The 27,240-nt window shown below is 42.7% G+C and overlaps 1 protein-coding gene across 3 annotated transcripts in view; it reads right to left on the minus strand.

The window, feature by feature from the left end:
* Window positions 1–26,938, minus strand: part of ADGRF5 (adhesion G protein-coupled receptor F5) — a 109,266-nt gene extending 82,328 nt beyond the window's left edge. For 2 of the 3 annotated variants that reach the window (XM_082347558.1, XM_082347559.1), the window contains exon 1: window positions 26,347–26,720. Coding sequence is in view for 1 of the 3 variants with exons in the window: in XM_082347556.1 (XP_082203682.1) it covers window positions 26,823–26,885 (63 nt within the window). In the remaining 2 variants the exon portion in view is untranslated. Of the gene's footprint in view, window positions 1–26,346; window positions 26,721–26,822 lie in introns of those variants that run through there. The other variant, XM_082347556.1, reaches the window with a different exon arrangement.
* Window positions 26,939–27,240: the final 302 nt, after the last annotated feature.

Consider the following 27,240-nt stretch of genomic DNA (forward strand, 5'->3'; position numbering starts at 1 on the left):
TTTATGTTAGTTTTCTCACTCCTCAAAGTCACCATTTCACATCTTCTCTTCTCTCCTCACTCTTGGCTGTAGTCTTGCCTCCTACTTCATTGAGAAAACAGAATCAATCAAATGCTCATCTTCCTATGTGCAAACTTTCCACACTCTTGCACCTGAACTGCCCTTTCTGCCCTCTGGTTTGAGAGGATGACTCAGCTCTGCTCCTGCTGATGACCTGCCTCTTCCTCCACTCGGCTCTGGGTGCCATTTCCTCTTTCATCTTCAGCACTGTCTCAGTCCCAGTAGCACACAAACATGCTCTAGAATCTCTCTTGAAAAGCCTTTGACATCTGTCTCTTTCCTCATTGACTGCAATATTTTTCTGCTCCCCTTTACAGAAACTCTTGACCAAAGAGCTGAATACATTGACTTTGCCTCCACTTCTTCACCCTCTTCTTTGGCTCCCAAGTCAGTCAAATCCATCTTCCTTCCCTAGTTCTGCACTAGTGACTCTCATGACAGTCACCATGGTTTCCACATCACCATGGTCAATGGTCCATTTGCTGTTCTCATCCTCCTTGACCCTGCAGCACCATGTGACAGAGTTGGCTGCTCCTGCCTCCTTGAAATGCCATTTTTTTCAGGCTTCTGTGGCATCCAGACTTCTGATGTTCCTCCTACCCCACGGGTTCCTCCCACCTCTCAATCCCCTTGGTGCCCTTTCTTTGTCTACTTGCCCTCTAAATTTAGGCTGCCCCAAGCCTTGTCCATGGTCCCACCATCCTTTTCCACCTGTACTTTCTTCCAGGGTGGCCTCACCTGGTTCCACACTTGAAAAAACATTCATGGATGAGGACAAAATAAAGATATTTCTAGACATATAAAGACTGAAACAGTTTGTATCTCCCTGGCCCTGGATGAAAGGACTGTAGGATAAAAAAAAAAAGATTTTGGGGCATGGACCCTTTTGGCCATCTGGTGAAGACTATGATTCCTTCTCAGAATAATGCTTTTAAATGTATAGAACAAAATACATAGGATTACAAGAGAAAATAATTATATTGAAATATAGTTATCAAAATATTAAAACGATGTGATTTAGTAATATATTTACTTCTTTCTTAATTTATTCAATTAAAAGATTTAATGAGGCAGCTTTAATAACTATCACACATTTCATGTGGTGATGGGAATAAACTAGGTTTTTGAGGGTCTGCAACATAGTAATGTGATACCAAAATATCTGCGATTTCTATTGGTGACAAAGTCATAGGTACTGCTAATACTGCTGTGGCTTGTTACCTAGGTTCCTAATTAAAGGAAATCCTAAATTGCAGTTAGAGGTTAGTAAAAGTAAAGATATATTTTTCCCATGCAAGTTTGTGGACCCACGGCCAAATTTTATTCATGTGACGTCCATGAACTTAAGATAATGTAGTTAAGAAAGAAAAATGGACACTCAAGAACTGATCATTTAAAGCCTATTTTTTAACTATTAGTTTTTTAAATTATTAGTTAAAAATGACTAATTTGGAGGAGAGATTATAATAGAAAATATGAAACTACTGCGTAGCTGTGACAAGGAACATAGTAGGTATTCAATGAATACACTTTTAATGACTGAATCAAGGGGAGATTTTGTTTTACGGCTCATTCCCTTTTCAGGGGCTAGGATGTCTACACCGTCAGGAGAATCCTGTGTTTTCAAGGGCACAGTCATGGCGTGGTTTTGGCTGCTAACACACCATGCCCACCAAGGCCCCCCAGTAGGGTTGCAGGAGTCCCCCTGCATAGATGGGGAAGGTATTCCACCATCTTAGCCAAAGAGTGAAAATAACTTCTAAGGTAGAGCTAGAAATCCCCAGCACATAAGAGGTGCTCAATAAATTTCCCAAGACCTACAATACAAAGGTAACATTATTAGGTCAATATCACCTTCTGGTCAACCAGCGAAGGCCATCCCTCTGCTAAAGATGGCCACCCCCCCGCCCCCCAGGGACACATCCCACCTCCCTCCTGAGTCCCTGCTCCATGGCTCCTGCTTCACGTCTTAACAGTGGGGTCCCTCCACCACCACTTCCCTCAGTTCTTCAGAGCCATGATGTATTCTTTCTAAAATGCTCTTTCAAGAATACATACTATGTCAGGCACAATGACAACATTTGTTTGAGAAAGAACTCGGAAAAGGTTGGGCTGATGCCTGTGTCTGTGAACAACAATGGTTCTGAACTCCAGCCCCAAGACAGGGCCTAAAATAAGCTCGCTGAGGAGAAGCATAAAGTTGGGAGAACAGTGGTGAGAATGGAAAATGAAGCACAAATGGAAATTAATCAACATTTCTGAAGTTCAGCTACTTGGGGAGCAGGAAGAATGTGCTTTTAAAAGCCTAGAGATGTGGAATGCTGGAAAACCAGATGGCTTGTGATTGAGCCCTGGGGAAACGAGCTATTCCATCATTCGCAAGACCTTGTTAGACCACGAGCACCACTTTTTATTTTACCTGAAGTGAATCTCTTTTAAAGAAAATGGAAAGGCACACACTTTCCAGATACTACACATATTACTCAGTAAACTAGCTCCTGTTCAAAACAACTTGCTTGTTTTAATATTAGGAAAAGCATTAGTTGTTCACTTCAAGTGCCCTACCCATAGGTTTACGAAATTCTGTCTCCCAAAATCTAAGTTGTGCATAAGCCATCTCTTTGGAATCTCCTTTATTCACTGGTCTGTTCCATCTCATACCATGATGGCAAACTCTTGAGACCCTGTCTGACCTTCCAGTGTGCTTGGTGATCAAGTTGGTAAACCCAAAGTTTAGTTGCCCTGCGTTCTAGCCTGTACTTTTTGAGTGTTTCAGGGACAGAAGGAGTTAAGAGATGAAAGGAAAGGTGTTCACAGTGGCTGCTACAGCCCTTGGCAATGGCCCAGCACTGTGCAAACTGTCGCTGTGATGCATGGAAGTTGCCCAGCTCCCCACAGTTCCACGACCTACCCCAGAACAATGAGTCCAGGTTTCCAAGTTCAAGACCGTTCCTAACTACATCACTACCTATAATTCAAAGCTGGCCTCTTGGGACCACTGAACTATTTTTAGACCTGATGCATAGTACACAAAACATAGCTACCTATTAAAAATTACATGGTGATTCCAGGACCACACCCCTTCAGTTTACCTTGTCTGACCTGGAACATTAAGAGAGGGAAAACAACATATATTGATATTTTTAGTCTTTTCCTGAATTCCTCAAATGTTGTTTCATTTTTCCATTTTACTTAGAGTCAGATCTGGACTTTGTGCTTTACCCAGTGGGATATTCACACACATGCCTCTTCCTGGGACTCTTTATTTGAACCGGCTGGACCTTCACTAAACAAGGGCACTCTTATGAATGAGCTCCAGCCCTTGGATCACTTACTGGTCTACATGAGAACTGGTCCCATATCGTCCCTTCTTAAGTGCCAGAATCACCTTATACATCAAATGCCTGATCAGGGATATTTATGTATACTAACAGGAGCAATATTTAAGTATACTTCTATGGTTGACATCATAAAATTTCCCAGGAATCACGTAATGACAAAGAGTGAAAATTGGTTCCCTAAACCCATGAATACACACGTGCACACGGGCACACACATGCACGTGTACACCTCCCTCTCTCTGTCTCTCTCTGTCTGTCTTTCTCTCTCTCTCTCTCTCTCTCTCTCTCTCACACACACACACACTTCTCTGCATTGTAAAATCCGATTGAAGAAGGCAACAGCCTGCACTCATAATTCTGGACGATGGAAGCATCTAGTATATTTGACATCTGGACCAGATTTTTTATTAACTCTACCCTCTTTTATATGAGAATATTATTTTCAGTAATAGTCCTTATTTTCTTGATTAATTCTTTAGATTTAAAACAACTAAAAAAGAGAAAAATTTTTCACTTAAATATTAATTTTCGGTAAAACATTGAGGTGTGAGCTAAAATGTGTAGTTGTCAAATAAAAAGAGTACACCATGCGGGTAGTACTCTCCTTCACTGTTTTCAATTTTAAACACAAATCAAAACTCTATGAAGTCCCATAGAATGACAGAATTGAAGCAACTGTTGTTCCGTTTATTTGTCTATACAATTAGTGTGCTAATATTACTTATTTTTAGCCTACTGTTCAAATGCAGGGATATGTCATGCTCCAGGGGATAGAGTCACTTCAAGCAACCTCAGACAGTTCCAAACCATTAGGAACTTATTCTTGGAACAAGAACATGTAGTGGAGCCCCTCTGTGCCAGGAGCCAGTATATGACTGAGTTTTCTGAATTAACTTCTATGTAGAACACAATCTTTATTAAATATACGTGGAATCTAGAAAAATGATACAGATGAACTTATTTGCAAAGCAGAAATAGAGACACAGACATAGAGAACAAACATATGGATACGGGGGGAAAGGGGGGTGGGATGAATTGGGAGATTGTGATTGACATATATACACTACTATGTATAGATAACTAATGAGAACCTCCTGTACAGCACAGGGAACTCTACTCAATGCTCTGTGGTGACCTAAATGGGAAGGAAATCCAAAAAAGAGGGGATATATGTATACGTATGGCTGATTCACTTTGCTGTACAGCAGAAATTAACACAACATTGTAAAGCAACTATACTCTGATAAAAATTAATAAAAAATAAGTAATACAAATATGGTAACTAGTAGCTTAGATTCTATTACTGAAACTCACCCGTGATGACAACAATTGTTTAGAACTTAGACCAACAAAAGTTTTTTTTGGAAGAGTATTTTGACATTGTTTGGAATTGCCACTGCATGGTGATCATATATATATATATATATATATATATATATATATATAAAAAGACTTTTAGTTGGTTTTATTATTGATTTTAAGCTCTCTCCAGACATGTACCACCTTATTGCCTGCACCCAGGGGGACATTTCCCCACCACCCACCCTCGTGCCCCAGATTCCAGAGTGTTTCTTGTAAGCTTGTCATGCAACTACAGGAGACCTTGGTGTCAAAGGGTAGCTCATTCTCTCTTTATCAGCCTCCTCTGTTTTAACTTGGAGCAGTCATTTTAGCGATACAGACCGAAAGAGCGTGGAGGAAGGACTTGCCACCAGCCAATGTAAGTGGAGGCGAGCCCTTAGTAAAGGAAGACCACGTGAACCCCCAGACTCTAAAGGCATTGCCCGTCTTCTCCAAGGGAAGCTCATCTTCCCAGAGTCCCCCACCTGCTCCTCATTTCAGCTCCCTCTGGAAACATCTCCCTGACCCTGAGGAAGGAAGAACTGCACAGTCTCTTTCTCAGTACACTTCTAAGCCACCCTAGGCCACCTGGAAAATAAAAAAGTGTGTGTGTGGTGCTGACTGGGGGTCAGAAGAGAAACCAGCTTTCGCTCCACTTAATCCTGAAGGAAGGAAGCAGGAAGCCCTGCTTTGGGGATTGGGCAAAGCCTCCTCCAGGACGGGCTATCCTGTTCCCTCCTGACCCTCTCCCTGATCAAGGATCCAGCGCAGAAAACAGAGCCTCTGCCGCATGTCCCACGCCTCTCCCAGGAGCAGAGACAAGAAACAATCCTTAAGGCTACTACTAAGTGTTTATACACTGCCAGGCAGTGGGTCAGGACACAGCTGGGCCTCACATCTCTGAAAGGGGGGGACGATTTTCATCCCCATTTTACAGAAAGTCTGTAAAGCTCAGCCTCAGAGCCTCTGAGTTGGCGAAGATAGAACCAGAGCAGCCCATGTCCTAGGCCTATCTGTCCTGCCAGGGGTAGGGTTGGCTGGTGGTGAACCCTCCCATGCGTCTAGCATCTGTAGAAACCAGAGCATGAACCTTCAGACCCCTGCTGTTGTGCTGTTGGATGTACCGCTTTGGGGCCCATCTATTACTGTGAATCAAGTCTGGCTGCTCACAGACTAAGACTGAGAAGTGGGCATGAAACTAACACAATATTGTAAATCAACTATACTCTAATATAAAAGTTTTTAAAAACATAAGAAAAAGAAATGGGCAAAGTGAATTTCTTGATAACTTATTAGTATAATATGTGTATAATCAGATGCCGGGCATCTTCTCATTCTTACATCCAGGTCTTTCTGCTGTACCTGCCCCTCAAAATATCCCTTCGCATGAAAGCATTGTGAGCAAGGATGAATTGAGTTAAATCTCATAATAGGGACGGTGTGTGGGGTTTGCATCACACATTCTGTAGAATTCTTTCAATATGCCTCTTCTTCCAAGTCATGCATCATTCATTCCTTCACCAAATGTTGTTGAAAACCTGTGCACCAGACACTAATGGAGACCTTGGAGATAAGCAGTAACTAACACAACTGTCCCCGAGGAGTTTCATTCCAGCTTGAGGAACGTGCTGGCTGGCCTCTCGGTTCATCTCCACCCTTCTCTGCCCTGCTCTGTGCCCCGGGGGACCCACCCCACACCCTGCAGTGCCTTGTCATCTGGGAGAGCGGGAGATGCCAGCAGGAGATCGTAGGATGGGAGGAAAGGGGAGCCAGGGATGTACTACCCCCCTCCTTTTGGGGCTCCACCCTCAGCCATGGATTCTGGGGAACCCCCTCTCCCACATCCACAGGTCTTGCCTGGCTCCTCTGACACCCCACCCAAAACTTCTGGCCCCTTCCTGCCCTACGGGAGGTGATCAAGGGCTTCCTGGTGCTGCTAGCGGCTTGTTGACAAAATGCCTTCACCTTTTCAGTTAACCTTTGAGAGTGATTTCCTTCCTGGTGTGGCCTTGACTGATACAGTAATATTGACAATCAACAAACAAATAAGTTATGTACCAGATGAGCAAAAATGCTATGTAGAAACATAAAGGCAGTAAGGAGTGTGTGTGTGTATTCACATGTGTTGGTGGAGGTGGCGTCACGCCCCTCTTTCTAACAAGTTACTGGAAATCCCCTTTCCAACCCTTGCCCCATCCCTCCCCAGACTCACTAGCTCAAATCTCACGTTATTGGGTGTTCCACTGGGTCCTCAATTTTTCTTATCTGTATTAACCAGGGCAGGTCAGCCTATGACAGCGCCAGCCTTCAAATGTGTATCCCAATTTCCTAAGCAAAGTGCCCTCCACCAGTTACCATCCTAGTTCCGAGGTGATAGTACGAATTATCGACAACCAGAAATGTTTTTTATGACATGTAGTTTGTGAGTCAACATGATTTATAGTTTAATTTTCTGTGTTTGGGAAGCCTGTACACTCTTCAACCATGGAAAGCCTGCAGAACAAATTCCAATACTTGCTCTGGAAACTATTTGCTAGAAAAAGGACAACGCTCAGGGTGCCTTCAAAGTATCTTCCTCTCCTGCCCTGCCTTTCTGCTGGTCTTAGACCACTTGTTGACTGCCAAGTCACGTTCATCTATTTCTCTATTTTTTGTTGTTCTCCTCCCCTGCACCTCAGATCCATGGGTGAGACCGTGGGGCCCACTGCTCTTCCCACCACATGAGGGAACCTCTTGGTAGGTACCGATCGGCACCTGGACTGGATCCCAGTGATTCTCATGGGGAGGATGCTTAAGAAGCCCACATGGTCCACTGACCAGGACTTCCTGGTCCTGCCTGCAACCTTCTCACCAGAATCTCAGGGTGGAGTCCAGAATCATTATGAACAAGCTTTCTGGGTGACTCCTGTGCAAACTAAACTCTGAGAAGTACTGTCCTAGAGACCACCCACCCTGTTCCACCACAAAGGGCTTTGCAGGGGCCCTTACCTCTCCCCCCAGTTCACCTTATTTTTCCTTTTCTTCCCCCATTTTTCAGATGACTGCAAAGCAAAAGAGACCCACTCTTCCCTCGTTTAACTAGTGATTCTTTTCTATGTGTAGGAATCGTCCCATAACATAGTCAGCCGAGTGGCCAAGCTCCAGGCATTTGGATTGAACACGAGCGGACAGGGCTAAGCTGGGGCTGGAACCCAGGTGAGTTCAAAGGTGTGGGGGAGACATCAGGAAATGTGAGAACACTGGGCACCTGTGAGCTTGGGGAGGCACAGGGTAACTAGACAACCAAACTGGTGTATTTGGGGGGCTTCCACTAAAATCCTTAGGTGAAAATTAAACAAATGAGGGGAAAGAGCAAGTTAATAAAATTTTATTGTTTCTTGGACTCAGTGAAAGTAGTTTTCTGCTTATTTCCTTTTCATACAATCACAGTTCATTCCGATTATTTTTAGTAACTTCCCTTTGACCTCATTGTTTCAAAACTCCAAAGTGACTTTCAGTAAAGTTTGAATTTTATTGTAAGGGTATAGAATGTGGAACTCCACTAATTAATTTTCCTGGTAAGTGAAGGCGAAAAATTGTGTAGTACTGAAAAATCTTAAAGCATATATTTAGCCCATTTCTTCCTTTTCAAACAGATATAGCTAATAGAATTGATTGTACTTTGGATGAAAGAGATGCTTCCAGAATTCAGAATGGCATTTGCATTTCAATACTCCACATAGAGGAGTTTAAGATGCCAGACTGGTAATAAAACCCTCAGAGGAACTTGGATTTTTATGATTTGTAGTTATTTCTGTTCCTGGGAGCCTTGCTTTGATTCACCACTCACTTGTACTAAGGATTGTTAATTTGGTCACATGAATATTTTCTTCTAAATCTTTGGTGTGAGAAATTTAGTTTGTGACCATAACATTTAAAAAAATGGTAGTTTTGGGGGGTTCTGTTTTTTATAGGCAAAGAGAAACATTAAACATCCAGGATTCTTTTTCCCCATCTATCCTTTCCCTCCTTTCTTGTTCTAGGTAACTTTGGGTTTCCCAGCCTCTTCCTGCCTTATCTATGAAGGAGGACATAACAACCCTTGGGACACATGTTGGCCTTAGCCATGGCTACCCTCAAAGACACCCACATTTCTACATTCCACATCTCACATTTCCACATTCACAGCCCATTCCATCAAGACTCAGATTCAAGTTGTTCTAAAAACATAGAGAGACCAGTCCCTCCCATCAGGAAAGTTGCACAAGCCTCTTAGATAGCCTCATCCACCAGAGGACAGACAGCAGAAGCAAGAAGAACTACAATCCTGCAGCCTGTGGAACAAAAACCACATTCACAGAAAGATAGACAAGATGAAAAGGCAGAGGGCTATGTACCAGATGAAGGAACAAGATAAAACCCCAGAAAAACAACTAAATGAAGTGGAGATAGGCAACCTTCCAGAAAAAGAATTCAGAATAATGATACTGAAGAGGATCCAGGACCTCGGAAAAAGAATGGAGGCAAAGATCGAGAAGATGCAAGAAATGTTTAACAAAGACCTAGAAGAATTAAAGAACAAACAAACAGAGATGAACAATACAATAACTGAAATGAAAAATACCCTAGAAGGAATCACTAGCAGAATAACTGAGGCAGAAGAACGGATAAGTGACCTGGAAGACAGAATGGTGGAATTCACTGCTGTGGAACAGAATAAAGAAAAAAGAATGAAAACAAATTAAGACAGCCTAAGAGACCTCTGGGACAACATTAAACTCAACAACATTAGCATTATAGGGGTCCCAGAAGTAGAAGAGAGAGAAAAAGGACCTGAGAAAATATTTGAAGAGATTATAGATGAAAACTTCCCTAACATGGGAAAGGAAATAGCCACCCAAGCACAGTAAGCGCAGAGAGTCCCACACAGGATAAACCCAAGAAGAAACATGCCGAGACACATAGTACTCAAATTGGCAAAAATAAAAGACAAAGAAAAATTATTGAAAGCAGCAAGGGAAAAACGAAAAATAACATACAAGGGAACTCCCATAAGGTTAACAGCTGATTTCTCAGCAGAAACTCTACAAGCCAGAAGGGAGTGGCATGATATACTTAAAATGATGAAAGGGAAGAATCTACAACCAAGGTTACTCTAGCCAGCAAGGATCTCATTCAGATTCGATGGAGAAATCAAAAGCTTTACAGATAAACAAAAGCTAAGAGAATTCAGCACCACCAAACCAGCTCTACAACAAATGCTAAAGGAACTTCTCTAACTGGGAAACACAAGAGAAGAAAAAGACCTACAAAAGCAAACCCAAAACATATTAAGAAAATGGTAATAGGAACATACAGGTTGATAATTACCTTAAAAGTGAATGGATTAAATTCTCCAACCAAAAGACACAAGCTTGTTGAATGGATACAAAAACAAGACCCATATATATGCTGTCTACAGGAGACCCACTTCAGACCTAGGGACACATACAGACAGAGTGAGGGGATTGAAAAAGATATTCCATGCAAATGGAAATCAAAAGAAATCTGGAGTAGCAATACTCATATCAGATAAAATAGACTTTAAAATAAAGAATGTTACAAGAGACAAGGAAGGACACTACATAATGATCAAGGGATCAATCCAAGAAGAAGATATAATAATTATAAATATATATGCACCCAACATAGGAGCACCTCAATACATAAGGCAACTGCTAACAGCTATAAAAGAGGAAATCGACAGTAACACAATAATAGTGGGGGACTTTAACACCTCACTTACACCAATGGACAGATCATCTAAAATGAAAACAAATAAGGAAACAGAAGCTTTAAATGACACAACAGACCAGATAGCTTTAATTGATATTTATAGGACATTCCATCCAAAAACAGCAGATTACACTTTCTTCTCAAGTGCTCATGGAACATTCTCCAGGATAGATCACATCCTGGGTCACAAATCAAGCCTCAGTAAATTTAAGAAAATTGAAATCATATCAAGCATCTTTTCTGACCACAATGCTATGAGATTAGAAATGAATTACAGGGAAAAAAATGTAAAAAACACTAACACATGGAGGCTAAACAATACGTTACTAAATAACCAAGAGATCACGGAAGAAATCAAAGAGGAAATCAAAAAATACCTAGAGACAAATGACAATAAAAACATGACAATCCAAAACCTATGGGATGCAGCAAAAGCAGTTCTAAGAGGGAAGTTTATAGCTATACAAGCCTACCTCAAGAAACAACAAAAATCTCAAATAAACAATCTAACCTTACACGTAAAGGAACTAGAGAAAGAAGAACAAACAAAACCCAAAGTACGCTGAAGGAAAGAAATCATAAAGATCAGAGCAGAAATAAATGAAATAGAAACAAAGACAACAATAGCAAAGATCAATAAAACTAAAAGCTGGTTCTTTGAGAAGATAAACTAAACTGATAAACCATTAGTCAGACTCAACAAGAAAAAGAGGGAGAGGACTCAAATCAATAAAATTAGAAATGAAAAAGGAGAAGTTACAACAGACACCGCAGAAATACAAAGCATCCTAAGAGACTACTACAAGCAACTCTATGCCAATAAAATGGACAACCTGGAAGAAATGGACAAATTCTTAGAAAGGTATAAACTTCCAAGACTGAACCAGGAAGAAATAGAAAATATGAACAGACCAATCACGAGTAATGAAATTGAAACTGTGATTAAAAATCTTCCAACAAACAAAAGTCCAGGACTAGAGGGCTTCACAGGTGAATTCTATCAAACATTTAGAGAAGAGCTAACACCCATCCTTCTCAAACTGTTCCAAAAAATTGCGGAGGAAGGAACACTCCAAAACTAATTCTATGAGGCCACCATCACCCTGATACCAAAACCAGACAAAGATACTACAAAAAAAGAAAATTACAGACCAATATCACTGATGAATATAGATGCAAAAATCCTCAACAAAATACTAGCAAACAGAATCCAACAACACATAAAAAGGATCATACAGCAGGATCAAGTGGGATTTATCCCAGGGATGCAAGGATTCTTCAATATACGCAAAACAATCAATGTGATACACCATATTAACAAATTGAAGAATAGAAACCATATGATCATCTCAATAGATGCAGAAAAAGCTTTTGACAAAATTCAACACCCATTTATGATAAAAACTCTCCAGAAGGTGGGCATAGAAGGAACCTACCTCACCATAATAAAGGCCATATACGACAAACCCACAGCAAACATCATTCTCAATGGTGAAAAACTGAAAGCAGTTCCTCTAAGATCAGGAACAAGACAAGGATGGCCACTCTCACCACTATTATTCAACATAGTTTTGGAAGTCCTAGCCACGGCAATCAGAGCAGAAAAAGAAATAAAAGGAATACAAATTGGAAAAGAAGAAGTAAAACTGTCACTGTTTGCAGATGACATGATACTATACATAGAGAATCCTAAAGATGCCACCAGAAAACTACTAGAGCTAATCAATGAATTTGATAAAGTTGCAGGATACAAAATCAATGCACAGAAATCTCTTGCATTCCTATACACTAATGATGAAAAATCTGAAAGAGGAATTAAGGAAACACTCCCATTTACCATTGCAACAAAAAGAATAAAATACCTAGGAATAAACCTACTTAGGGAGACAAAAGATCTGTATGCAGAAAACTATAAGACACTGGTGAAAGAAATTAAAGATGATACCAACAGATGGAGAGATATACCATGTTCTTGGATTGGAAGAATCAATATTGTGAAAATGACTATACCACCCAAAGCAATCTACAGATTCAATGCAATCCCTATCAAATTACCAATGGCATTTTTTACAGAACTAGAACAAAAAATCTTAAAATTTGTATGGAGACACAAAAGACCCCGAATAGCCAAAGCAGTCTTGAGGGAAAAAAAAGGAGCTGGAGGAATCAGACTCCCTGACTTCAGACTATACTACAAAGCTCCAGTAATCAAGACAATATGGTACTAGCACAAAAACAGAAACATAGATCAATGGAACAAGATAGAAAGCCCAGAGATAAACCCACGCACCTATGGTCAACTAATCTATGACAAAGGAGGCAAGGATATACAATGGAGAAAAGACAGCCTCTTCAATAAGTGGTGCTGGGAAAACTGGACAGCTACATGCAAAAGAATGAAATTAGAACACTCCCTAACACCATACACAAAAATAAACTCAAAATGGATTAGAGACCTAAATGTAAGACCAGACACTATAAAAATCTTAGAGGAAAACATAGGAAGAACACTCTTTGACATAAATCACAGCAAGATCCTTTTTGATCCACCTCCTAGAGTAATGGAAATAAAAACAAAAATAAACAAATGGGACCTAATGAAACTTCAAAGCTTTTGCACAGCAAAGGAAACCATAAACAAGGCCAAAAGACAACCCTCAGAATGGGAGAAAATATTTGCAAACGAATCAACGGACAAAGGCTTAATCTCCAAAATATATAAACAGCTCATGCAGCTCAATATTAAAAAAACATACAACCCAATCCAAAAATGGGCAAAAGACCTAAATAGACATTTCTCCAAAGAAGACATACAGTTGGCCAAGAAGCACATGAAAAGCTGCTCAACATCACTAATTATTAGAGAAATGCAAATCACAACTACAATGAGGTATCACCTCACACCAGTTAGAATGGCCATCATCAGAAAATTTATAAACAACAAATGCTGGAGAGGGCATGGAGAAAAGGGAACCCTCTTGCATGTTGGTGGGAATGTAAATTGATACAGCCACTATGGAGAACAGTATGGAGGTTCCTTAAAAAACTAAAAATAAAATTACCATATGATTCAGCAATCCCACTACTGGGCATATATCCAGAGAAAACCATAATTCAAAAAGACACATGCACTCGAATGTTCATTGCAGCACTATTTACAATAGCCAGGTCATGGAAGCAACCTAAATGCCCATCAACAGACGACTGGAAAAAGAAGAAGTGGTACATATATACAATGGAATATTACTCAGCCATAAAAAGGAACGAAATTGGGTCATTTGTTGAGACGTGGAAGGATCTAGAGATTGTCATACAGAGTGAAGTAAGTCAGAAAGAGAAAAAGAAATATCGTATATTAAAGCAGATATGTGGAACCTAGAAAAATGGTACAGATGAACCGGTTTGCAGGGCAGAAGTTGAGACACAGATGTAGAGAACAAACGTATAGACACCAAGGCGGGAAAGCAGTGGGGGGGTGGGGATGGTGGTGTGATGAATTGGGAGATTAGGATTGACATGTATACACTGATGTGCATAAAATTGATGACTAATAAGAACCTGCTGTATAAAAAAATAAATTAAATAAAATTCAAAAATTAAAAAAAATAAATATCACAAGAACTTTAAGGATTACCTTTTCCTAATTTATTTATAAATAAAATCTAATAAATTAATTAAGATTATTGCTAACTTAAGGAAGTAACTATCCAGGGAATCAATAAAAATTTTTGAGTGTAGTGATTTTATCGTTTGTTTATTTGTTTTGTTTACTGTAATGCAAGTGCTGTCTCTTCCTCAAGAACGTACCTAAAGGCTGGGTCACTGGAGGCCAGGTACAGCACATGCACAGTGGCTTGCTGTTCCAAGATATCAAATTTAGATCACTAAATATTTCATATTTTAAGAGCAGCAGGCATTACTAGTATTCATTTATACAGTACACTTTTGGTCTCTCTATATAGATAGATAGATATAGATAGATAGATGATAGATAATAGATGCATGTATATATATATATATACACACACACACGTAAAAAACAAAAAACAAAAAACAACATAGAGAAACTTGATCAAAAGCTGCAGAGCTAAAGCCTCCAAAGGGACAAACCCTCCACCTGAGTGTTTGCCCTGGGTAGCAAGTGACTTCCTGCTTTGCAAACAAACGTTTCAAAGGGCTGATTTTTAAAATTCCAAAGAACCCTACATGTCACCATTTTTTGACCATTTACAGAGCAAAATGAACTAGAATATCAAGAATATTGGGGTTCGACTTTCTTAAGCTCCAGAAATATTTAAAAGTTAAAGGAGCATTACAGCAAAGAAGATAAGAGATTTCAATCACCATTCCTCCCAGGAATTTTCAGATTTTAGTGCAGCTTAAGAATCACCCAAATACTATGGCCTAAGTTCCTGGCTTCCTGGCTTCACACTCGGAGATTCTGCTCTGTAAAGTGCCAAAGACCAGCAGCCTTAGCACCACCTGGGAACTTGCTAGAAATGCAAACTCTTTTTTTTTCTTTTGGCCGCACCGCTCGGCTTGTGAGATTTTAATTCCTTGACCAGGGATTGAACCCAGGCCCTTGGCAGTGAAATCATGGAGTCCTAACCACTGGACCGCCAGGGAATTCCCTAGAAATGCAAATTCTTGAGCCCACTCCAGACCTCCGGAATCTAAAACTCTGGGGTAGGATCCAGTCAGCAGTGTTTAAACAAATTCTCAGAGGTGATTCTGATGCACACAAAAGCTTACTAATCACTGAGATATAGCATGATTATTTTTACCATGGTGGTTCTCACTTTGCAAAAGTACTGATGCCTCGTCTCCAGGTCCAGGCCAGTAGAATCAGAAGCTCTGCCTACATTTAGAGAAACACTGGCAGATAGAGAGCTGCTGGATTAGTTTGTGGAAAGTCTCTCCTCTCTCTAAAATGACATACAACTATCTTCAGCTAAAACCCTGAATAATTATAGCTTCTGCCTACACACCCATCTTCACTTCTCTCCATCACTTTCTTCTCTTCCTACTCTCCCCTCTCTGAAGCCCCTCAGTGCCCTGCAAGCACTGTGCCCTCCAGCCTCTGCCTAGAACTGCCACCTTGCCCCATTTTCATTGGTCTAACACCCATTGTCTTTCAAGGCCCCAGTCAAGGTCATTCCAGGCAAGAATCTGTTTTGACTCCGTCTAGTTTTGCATACATCTCTGCCCCTCACTTCCCTCCATCAAGGCATTTCCTGAACTGCATTAGAAAGGTTTATTTGTGAGCTCCTCCTCTATCCTTTGATTCTCCTAGCCCCCACCTTCACGGCCAAGGCAAGGCCTTGTTTGTCTACTGCTGCGTGCTTAGCATCTAACCCAGTGTAGGCTGGTGCTCCATCACTGTCTGTTAGGAATGACTCCCAAGGTGGCACATTATTAGAGGTGCTATAAAATGTTAAGAGCATGGGCTTTAGCACCAGACTACTTGGGTTCATGTCCTAGCTCTACCATTTACTAGCTATGTAAGTTTGGACAAATGACTTCATCTCTGTTCCACAGTGGTTGGTGTTGATGAAACTTTTGTTGTTATTTTTTTATTGCAGTATAGTTGATTTATAATGCTGTGTTAATTTCTGCTGTACAGCAAAGTGATTCAGTTATACATTTATAGATCCATTCTTTTTTTTATATTCTTTTCCATTATGGTTTATTGTAGGTTATTGAATATAGTCCTCTGTGCTATACAGTGGGAGCTTGTTGTTTATTTGTTGTTATTTTTAATTGCTCTCTCTTGCTGAGAAACTACTCTGTCACAGGGTCTGTGCTGAGTGCCTTTAACAAAAATTGTGTGTGCATGATGTCATTTAATTTTCACAACAATCTGGGAACTGGTTAGCTTATTCCCACTCAAGGGAGGGAGGCTTGGAAAGGTTAATCAACTTGCCAAGCCCCGTTCAAAAAACAACGTAGAGGGCTTCCCTGGTGGTGCAGTGGTTGAGAATCTGCCTGCTAATGCAGCGGACACGGGTTCGAGCCCTGGTCTGGGAAGATCCCACATGCCGCTGAGCAACTACGCCCGTGAGCCACAATTACTGAGCCTGCGCGTCTGGAGCCTGTGCTCCGCAACAAGAGAGGCCGCGATAGTGAGAGGCCCGCGCACCGCTATGAAGAGTGGCCCCCGCTTGCCGCAACTAGCGAAAGCCCTCGCACAGAAACGAAGACCCAACACAGCCATAAATAAATTAATTAATTAATTAAATTAAAAAGCAACAACAACAACAACATAGATTGGAGGTCACATGCAAGAATTTGAGGCAGAATCCAAACTCCAAACCCAGCTCTTGCCTCTATACTATCTCATATCTCTGAGACGAGCTGCCAAGATTTAAATACACAAAGAGTTAAACACACGATGGTGTGAAGGATGGTACAAAGCGGTATAGGATTCTCTTCCAAACTTGTGGCCCAGAGAAGGGCTACAAATTCAGCAGGAAGGATGTCGCAGCAAAGATGAGCCCAGATGGCAAACTCATTAACCTACCCGGTGGGATGCACCGAGGGTAAGGAGGCCCAGTGTAGACACTTTTCTAAACAGAAGCTGGCAGGCATTTCCTAATTATTGTTACTGATGGGTAATAAAATGTCCTTCCCACCCCCAGCCTCACTTCCCCCCACAGGCTTGATTTAATAGATCCAGGTAGAGCCTGGTGATTTGCATAATGACCAGTGCCCCAGTCCGTTCACCTCTTGGTGATCTCTAGACCACACTTGGACAAACGATGCTTTGTATCTCTCATATTTTACATGCCATTTTCCGTTGTTTTGTGCTAATATTTTACATGCATTATTACAAAAACCTAACACAGAGACTTTAAAGGGATGACCTTTTTCAACATAAATAGCGATTCTCATATTTTCTCCTCATAGCCCCAGGGAGGATGCAGAATACTGTCACCGCCCAGGGTTGGGTGAGCCTCTGAGACCCATCCCTGCCCTATGCGCTCCCGGGAGACAGGACCTTGGGTGGATTCAGCCCTGACTCAGTGATCAGGCTGATTCTCCTGGGGTCCCCCTGGTTCTCCTTCAAACAACTCGGCAAATCAATCTCTGTGGCTTCAACGGACCTGCAGGTGCAGCTGTGGAAAGTTTACATAATGCCAGCTGCACAGTGAAGTGGCAAAACCTTGACAAAATATTAGCTCTGTTCCACCTGGCAACCCCACTTCAGGTGCACGAAAATGCGGTGTCATTCAGGACACATTCAGACATTTTCCCTGAGGGGAAATTTAAATTTAACATGAAATCAAGTTGTCATTCCTTTCCGCTTTTAAACAGAGATTGAACACTCAGATAGGAAGTGCTCGGAACTGTGATTTTGATTTCAAGGAAAAGTGAAATATTGTTAGTAGTCTAAATGTGAGTAATTTAACTTTAAAGATTATATTTAAATATAATTTTTATATTTTTAATTTAATTATATATTTAAATAAAAATTTACTAATACTTTTGCCTTCAAACAGTAAAGATGTTATTTAAGCTCAGGGATAAGTTCACCAAAATGTCTGTTTGTTAAATGACACTCTGATGTTCCCAACTCTTTATCAAACATTTATCGAAAACCCAATGTGCCAGGTGCTGTGCTGGGGGCTAGGAATAAAAAGATCAATGAGATGGCATCTCTATGTCCTAGGAAAGAAGTGCATGGGAACAATTACTGAGAATACAAATACAAAAAGCACTATAACGGAGGACTGTGACGACTCCGAGAGGTCAGATCTGCACGTGGATGGAGAGACTTGTAAAAAGGAAGTAATCTGGTGGCATGTAAAATAAGCTTTGAATAAGAACCTGCTGTATAAAACAATAAAATAAAATAGGCTTTGGATGATCAATAGATTACTTAACAGAGAAGGGAGAAAAGAGGACTCTGGACAGAGAGATGAATTGCAGCAGGGTGGTGATGCAGATGGAGAAGGGAAGGTGGTCCAGATCACGGCCATCAGGAAGTGGAGGGAACAGCAGAGGGAAAGCAACCTGCAAAGAAAACTGAGTAGTAGTTGGGAAGCCAGGAGACTGTGGAATCCCAGAAGGCAGGACAAGAGCAGAGAAGGTGGTAGTCCATGAGGTCACATGCTGTAGACAATGAAGTGAGAGTCTTGGCAAGACTAAGGTGCCAAGGTGCAGCTAAGGTGCCCCAGCGGGTCGGGCAGATGAGGAGACAGAACAGAATGGTTTCCTGGGTGGATGGTTGATGATGACACGAGGATGTCATCAACAGTTCTTTCATGCATTTCCTGGTGGGGAGGAAAGGAAGATGGAAGAGTATCTGCATGGTCGGCAAAGGTTGTTTTGCCATGAGGAGGTCTTAAGCAGATTTAAATGACAGTGGAAAGAGCCCATCAGAGGGGAGTGTAGTGAGGCCACTGGGAGGGTGGGAGGGGGTGAGAACCGAGCTTTGGATGCAGGGAAGGGCCGTCTCTTCCCTTGAGGCAGGAAAGGAGGAGGAAGAGATGGGTGTGGGAGGAGATACTTTCGTGGAACTGGTGGTGAGAGGCGATTTCCTCTGAGATGGCAAAGCTGTCTCCCGAGAGTGAGGTGTGTGTGCACGTGCGTACGTGTGTGTGTCCCCCATGCGTGGGTGGGGAAATGTGTCTGGGAATCATTAGCGTCTCCAGCAGCATGAGGGCTCAGGTGCCTCTTCTGAGATTTCTGGACTTAGATCACAGTGTTCCCTGGCTGCTTTGTGCTCTCCCGTACAACGCATGAGTGTGTGTGTCTGGATTTAGGTATAAAAATTCAGATGTGCTTGCACTTTCTTGCCGGCAGAACTTCTACTTTCCCTCGGTTCCTGGTGGAGCTCAGGTATGTAGCATGTGCTCCATAAAGAACTTGGTTCATGAAAGATCTTTCCACTCATCGTGCCCCTGCTTTAGCCCGACTCCAAAAGGGAAGAGCAACTATCATTCTAGAGGGATCCCGCCCTGGGGACAGGGAACTGAAATTGCGTCAGCATTTTTAGTACAAAAGTCTATTATGGTAAATAAAGCAGAAATTTTACCTGGTCTGAACAATGCCTGGGTGTATGCTGTGATATTGAATGAGAGCTTTAAAAAAAAAAAGTAAGTTTTATGCTTTATTGCCTATCTCCTCCACCAACACACACACACACACACACACACACACTCTCACACACACAAAGCCTGTTCTGCATATGCACTTGTGGGTGCCCACACACAACCCAAGTCTGAAATCTTTCTGCTCCTTCAAAGGCTGGCAGCGGGATTTGTCGGCAATGCGGCAGGCAGACAGGAGAAAGGGTTAAGTAAGGATCTGCAGCAATGCTTCCACTTGTCCTTTGAGGAGTAACAAAGAGAGGAAGCACAGCCTTTGTGGAAGGAAATTCCCAGGCCCCACATGACCTGCCCTGTGAACCCCTCAGGGGTGTCTGATAATAAACACTTGCAAACAAAACAATCCATAAAGGTGTTTTTTTTACTAACATTTGCGCATTTTTCACCAAAGGGCTAGAACAGCTTTTCCTGCATCTGCAGACCCCAGAGGGGGCCTGGCCATCACCTGCTGGCAAAGCCCGACCATCTTCTCCAGGCTCAGGGCTGGCGTTTCTATGTGCAGGTCCCCTGGCCCCTGGGGTCTCTGATTGTGCAGGGGCCCCATCCTCATAGCAGGCTGCTGGGATGCAGATGGTAGACCCCACACAGGGTGGGTATGGACCACTGTGTGCAGACCTGAGACCCACCTTTCCTCTTCCGTAGTAACCCCCAGACGCAAGCCTGAGCATTGCAACCTTGACTCATAGTGCAGTGACCTTCCCAGGAGTGGGGAGCGCTGGACAAAGGCATGAAACCTCTCCTAGTAAAGTGTGTCCATTAAGTAACAAATTAGGCTTCCTCCTCTGCAAGGAGGAAAAAAACCCAAACCTAACCAAAACCAAAACAATAAAGCAAACCCCCCAAACAACAACAAAACCCCCTGGAGACTTGATGGCAAATATTCTTACAAAAATTTATTGGAAGGAGCTCAAAGCATATTAAGACCAAAATGCAAAACTCTGAGCAAAAGTCTAGTTTGGGTCAGTTTATTTGTAATATTGCACCTTATTTCTCCCAAAACTAATAGGATGTGAGGTTTATTGCATCCATTTTGTAGATAAATAAATCAAGGATTAGAAACTGGTCTAGGATAATAGGAAAGATCTAGGTGACTCAGGTGTCTTTTCTCCTCTGTGTGTGTGTGTGTGTGTGTGTGTGTGTGTGTGTGTTGGCGCTGTGTGTACATGCATCTATGCTTTTTAAAAACTATAATATGCTTTAAAACCCCTTTATTAATTGCAATCTAACCCAGGATCTTAGCATGACAACCCCGTTTCTGGGCTAGACCTGAATCCACTTCACGACAAGGGTAAGGGTTGAGTAGATCCTCAACTACAAATAGAAAGCTGAAACTTTATTTCCGAAATGCCATTACTGATCTCTGGGATATTTTTAGATGAGATAATCATACACGTCTACTCATTTGCATGTGCTCAGAGCTGCCGGACGACCTGCATGTTGACCCCAGCACTGAGGACCATGTAGACCGAGGGAACGGTAAGTTCCAGATTTCATGGGGGCAGGGTTACCCGGAGCTTTGCACTCAGGCCCCCTGCTGCCCTTTGTACTGTGACAATGCGCGGAAGCACAGGCTTGTTAGAGGAAATTCCCAGGGCCTTAGTTTGGACATTAGACCGCTGCTTTGTGGTGCTGGGCCGGCATCTAAAAATAAACATGCGGGTCTGCACCGGTTTCTGTGATTTTGTCCTGCATAGTTGATTATATTTCAAGGGATTTTTTTAAAATTTTGTTTTCAAGAAAGTGAGCCTGGGTAAACCTGGAGAATAAAATATATTGTAGTTTTGTTTCAATTTGACAAAATGCAGCATTTGCTGACATCCACTTCTACTGAAACAACGACAGCTTCTTTTCCCTGAGATTTCAAAACAAAGATGGAAGAAATGAAAAGCACGTGGAGATGCTGCCCAAGCAAGTGCAGAAAAGATGTGAGGGTCCAAAACTGCAAGACCAGAAAGTTCTTCTGAGTCCTGGAAGGATGAAGTATTAGCAAAGCCTCCGAGCAGACCTGGAGCTGTGAGTGATGTGTGCAGGCCCCTCTCCCCCTAAGCTAAATTCTCCCTTTTGTAAAAGCCTCCAGGTCCTTGGCGGGCAGAGAGGCTGTTATCATGTGGCTCATTTAGCAGAAAAGGAAAGGTGGGTGGAAAACAATGGCTGATGAACTTGACTCAGAGCAGGCAGCCAGCTGCAGCCAGCTCTCCTCTCCCGCCAAAAGTCAAATACCACATTCACAGTCCCCGTAATTTAGAGGATGGTAGAACCATTTATGTTGCACTTTTTAAAATTAGATTTCGGGATGGCAAAGAATACATAGACATATCGTCGTGTTTTCATTTTATACATAAAGCAAAAATCAGGGACAAAGCTCGGAGTCTTGCTGTTAACTTGCTTGATCCCAGTTTGGCTGAAAATGTACCAAAATGTGGCAATTTTCCGTCAAATAGGAATGTGTTTGCAGCACAAGAAGTAACCCACGATCTAGTTAAAGAGTAACCCAAGAAGAGCGGTTTGGAGTGAACTTTTCCCATCTCATTGTTCTCGTTTCTTTTTTTGCTTTTTCCTGGAAATCCAACCTTTTGACTGTTGCTGCAAAGACCCTATTTAAAAAGCATCTCAGCTGATGGGTAGGGCTAGCTAGTCAAAAGGCAGCCCCGATCACTCTGTAGTCTGATGCTTTTTCTTGCAGACTTTTATTTGGTGGCTTGGGCTGGAACCTTGGCATCACGAGACTCTTGGTAGCTTTGAGTGGGAAGGACCTCGAGGTCATCACCCAGACTCCACCCAGTACGGGCATCCCTTTGGGAACACCCTGGCCATGGTCTTCCAAGGTGCTGGAACACTGCCCAGGACAGGGTGTTCACCCTGCCACAAGGCAGCTCACCCAGTTTTAGACAATTCAAATGGTGGATAAATCCTTCTGTATATTGAGCTAAGACCTGTTACCCTATAATTTCCACGGATCCATCCTCTGTTGACCCCTTTTCCCACCTTGAGCCATCTTTAAATATTTGAAGGCAACCTTCACGGGCTGCAAGACTTACTTCTTACTTCAAATGTCCTCTGGTTCTTTCAACTATTCTGCACATGACAATTTTCTCACTTTCACCCTCTTGGTCAGCCTCCTTTTTTCAGAGCTGATGTATTTTTTGAGGCAACATACTAGGTACTTAAGCTAATTAATCTTCTCTACAACCTTGCTTGGTAAATATTATCTGCATTTTCAGAAACAAATCTAAGACTTGATGAGATACAACCACTTATTGAAGGAGATGGGTCTACCTCTGTCTAGCCCACTCCATGCCTCTGATGAAAAAACAAATGTTGGTCAGGTACAGGCAAGGTTGATCTCAGATACACCCCGAGATCTGCAGTAGGTCATTAGAAACCTCCCATGTAGGTGAGCCTCTTTTTTCTGTTGCTACAAGGTGTGCTTACTGATAGAGATTAATGTTAACTTGAGGAGTTAGGAAATGACCATCAGAAAACCCTCTGCCTGCTGGGAGGCAACTATACACAAGGTGGGTATGCAGGAAATTTGGAGGCAAAGAGATGCACGAGGAACAGGAAGCAAGAAGGAACTCAGAAGGTTTGGAAGGCATTTCGTTTGGAAGCTGCACACAATGATGGAGCAGGAAGAGAAGGCTCAGACAGGGAAAGGGTGAAGCCTTGCGAGTGCCTAAAGAGTTTGCTGCAGCCTAAGCCTGGTGGCTGTATCTGGAGAACAAATAGAAAGTATTTGTTTCCTCCCGGCTGTGCATACACCCCATGGGGGTGCAAAGCTCGGGGACAAAGGATACTATGCTCGGCCCCCAACCTCTGATTCTAGGTGAAATGAACACAAATTCGAAAGAACCCAAGTGTAATCAGAAAGGGAGTCCTTACAACTATGCCACAGCGAGGGTCAGGGATCCCTTCTTTGCTCTGTGTCTATAAGTTTCCAGATTTTTCCTACACTACTTGGTGGAGCTACTTCCTTCCCTTCTCCTGACTGCTTTCCAAAAGCAGAGACTGCCTGAGGATGACACTGCCTTCCTCCTCGGCTGCCTTACTTCAAACCAGCTCTCCACCCAACAATGAATACCGAGTGGATTCCTCTAAGCTTCAGGGCGCTGCTCCCTGGAAGTCATTGCCACATAGTGTTTGACGGAAGGTGCCAAAGGACAACATTAATGTCACAGCTGAGCCCATGGGCATAGTCATGAAACGTCTCCCTTAAGATCTCCCCTTTGCCAGTCTGACCCAGAGAACGGCAGAGCCCTGCCCTTCAAATCATCACGTAACATGACAGAAGTGAGTACAGAGGCTCCCTGGATATTATCTTCTCTGTACACTCATGAAGGCAGGGGGCCTCTTTTCCTTCTAATTCTCTATCTTGTTCACCACTTGAGAAAATCCAGCTCCAGCAAATGGATGTGGACCCACCCAGGGTCACCTGGCTAGGGAATTGCAGGTGCTGGACTAAATCAAGGTGCTGAAACACAGTCCAGCTTCCTTTCTACTAAATCACTCTGCCTTCAAGTTCCTGCTGTCTTTACTTGGATGTGCCAGCTTTGGTTAAAGATAAGGCTTTCAGTTTTCCTTCAGACTTTCTAAGGAAAAGCAAGACAGAGGATGATAAAAGGCACGTCTTCTCTATGGGGAGCTGCATGGAGGCAGGGCTCGCATTTGTGTCGCTGGTCATTGTATTTGAAGCAGGTAGCACGGTAACTGGTATGGGAAAGGTGTTCAGTACCTATTTGCTGAAAAATGAGTAAGTCTCTGACTTGGAGTGGTGGCGAATGAGGGGCACTGATAGAGAAACACCTCCTGGGAGAGACTATTCACAGCGACATAAAGAAATAGATTCGAAAAGGTATGGCACAGGGTAGGTACTCAAAATATTTGATGAAAAAAAATGAATCCAGCAAGTCTCATAAAGGAGAGTGTGGAAAAATATTATAGAGAGTGGCAATCTCCTTGGAAGACTTCAAACTATAGACCTCCATCTGGGGATGATTTGGGCCTCTTCAGACAATGTATCCATTCATTTGTTCATCCATTCATTCATTCATTCATGAATTCAAAAACACTGAGCACAGGCTATGTACCTGGCATTGGTTCAAGTGTTACGGATTCAGAAGTCAATCTCCAGTAACTCCTCAAGGATGAAAATAATAAACCTAGCAACGATCATTTAATGTACTAAGGGCTATGGCAGAAGCACTTCGCTAAGTTGCCATAAAATCGCAGACTTGATGGGCATTTAGTTTAAGGTGGAGTGGATGGGGGAGGGGGGAGGAACAATCAGACTGCAGTGGGTAGTTGGGTGGAGAAGATGAATGAAGTTATCGGGGACAGAGAGAACAGCGCACACAGACATAGGTAGGCATCAGAGCTCTCTCATATTGGGGAAATGGAAGGTATTGGGTACAGCTGGAAAGTCAGAGGGTGAGAGGTACGGCTGGCCGGATGAAAAGGGCCAGACCTTGAAGGTCTTGTCTACCCTTCCTTAAGCTGGGGCTTCACAAACTTTAATGCATGTGAATCACCCAGGGACCTGGTTGAGATGCAGATTCAGTAAATCTGGGGAGCAGATAGAGAACCTGCATCTCTAACAAGCTGCCCAATGAGGCCTGATGCAGCTGGTCCCTGGACTACCCTTTAGGAAGCAAGGCTGTAAGCAATGGGGTGCAATGGAGATATTTCACTGAAGGGAGTGACATTATCAGAATTGCATTTTCCCAAGAACCCTGTAGCAGGATATGGAGGATGGAATGGAGGGAGACTCTGCTGGGGTAAAATACAGAAGTGGCAAGAAATTTTGAGCATCTGAACTAAATAAAGTTAGGAAAGAACAGTCAATGTTCAAATAAACAGGTGTAGACTGGTATTCTATGAAGTCGCTATAAAATCTTTCTCCCAGAGGAAAGGTGGCTTGTGAGGACAAAGACGAAACAATGAAAGCATAAGAGGCAAAAAAAAAAGTCAAAGAAGCATGTAGTGTTATTTGAATAAGTCTAGACCCCCCTCTGGGTCTCAGTGGACGCGTCATCTCTAGCCCCAGTAATGCCTGAAAAAGCAGCCAGCTAAGGGGAGCAGCATATCTGCAGACAATTATCACAACAGAGCAAATAAAATCAGCCTTCTCAGCCATCACTTGAGAGACACTTGCATCTAGTTTCAGGAAGCTTCAGGAAGAACAATTGTTTCATAGAAAATTCTGGAAAATAACATGGCAGTCCACCTGGTCCTGAACACAGTGCTTCTTGATTTCTTATAACTCATAGGTTCCCGAAATTAGAAACACCTATTTATATTCCTGTCAGAAAATACCCTATCAGCTCTAAGGCATCTTTCACTGAAAGGAAAAACTCAGAAAGGAGTAAAAAAAAAAAAAAAAAAATCAAAATCAAGGGAAGGGTCTACTTTGTTGAAAAGGAAAGGCAGGTGGTAAACTTTTTTCTCATATACTGAAGCCCCCAAAATGCAACTTCTAATGGGATTTCCCTCCAAAGAAAAGAAGAATCAGTTTCGTGTTCTAGGTACTATTCTGGGTGGCATTCTGTATCCAAAGATGTACAAAAGCAAAACCCCCAAGAGTCATCTCCCCTCTCACTCTTTTTCCCCACATCCTGTAAATGAGTAAACCTCAACCAGACGCAGAGGTTGAAAACACGCAGCCAACTGGAAAAGCCATATGGACACACGCTTCAGAACAGCTTTGTTCACAGTACAAGACAAAAGAAAAGAGTGCAGGAACCTACCTTGCTCGTCTGTGCTTTGCAGCCTCGTGAAATTTAACCCTGTACTGGAGAGCTTCCCAAGAACCTCTTTGGGGAGGTGAAACTGAGGGGCCTCCCCTTCAATCACAGCCACGGAGAGGGTGGGGTTGCCCAAGACCAGACTTCAGCTCCTCGGCTCACGGGGACCTCAGGGAGCAGAGGTGAACTGCCGTCTAGTCTCTGCTGCAGGAAGAAACTGGGTGACTCGGTGTGGCTGGAGGTGGGGGGTGGAGGCTGGGGGAAGGGAAGTAATCTGGGAACCCTATTAAATAAGAGATCCTCTCCGCATGATTTCCTGTAGTAGGTGCCTGTTGCCTCTCTCCAGGCTCCCCAGAGGAAATAAGACATTTAAATGTGTCCTTTGGCCACTGGCAAGAAGAGAATAAACATGCTAAGAATTGTGGAAGTGAGAATTAGCAGGGCAGCAGGCAGGGGGCTGATGGGCCAGCTAGCTTTACCTTGTACCAAGTGCTTTCTTCCGGAAGTTTCTCCAAGTGTTTAACTCTGCAAAAGTCAAGCATGTCCTCATCCTCTTCCACCGAGCTGAAGAATTTTCTGGCCACACTCCAGATGCGATGCTGCAGAGCCGTCGGTAAGAGGCAGGCCGGAACAGGCCTGAGAAGGGTCTGCCTGCCAGCCGAGGCAAAGACCCTCTCAGCTCTGTCTCTGGAAACGCTGATGACAGTCTGTGGCTAATTCTGGAACACTTCCTCAAGTCCTCGGGCCATTTTACCCTAGGGTTTAAAGAATTCTCTGAAGGCAAACATTCGTAGATTGCTAGAAGCAGGACTCCCCGCTACATAATTGGTGGGGCTCAGTGCAGAATGAAAATGTGAGGTCACTCCTTCAGAAATTAAGGATTTCTAGATGACAGCA

This window comes from Balaenoptera borealis, assembly GCF_965194805.1.
Source record: "Balaenoptera borealis genome assembly, chromosome: 12".
Lineage (NCBI taxonomy): Eukaryota > Metazoa > Chordata > Mammalia > Artiodactyla > Balaenopteridae > Balaenoptera > Balaenoptera borealis.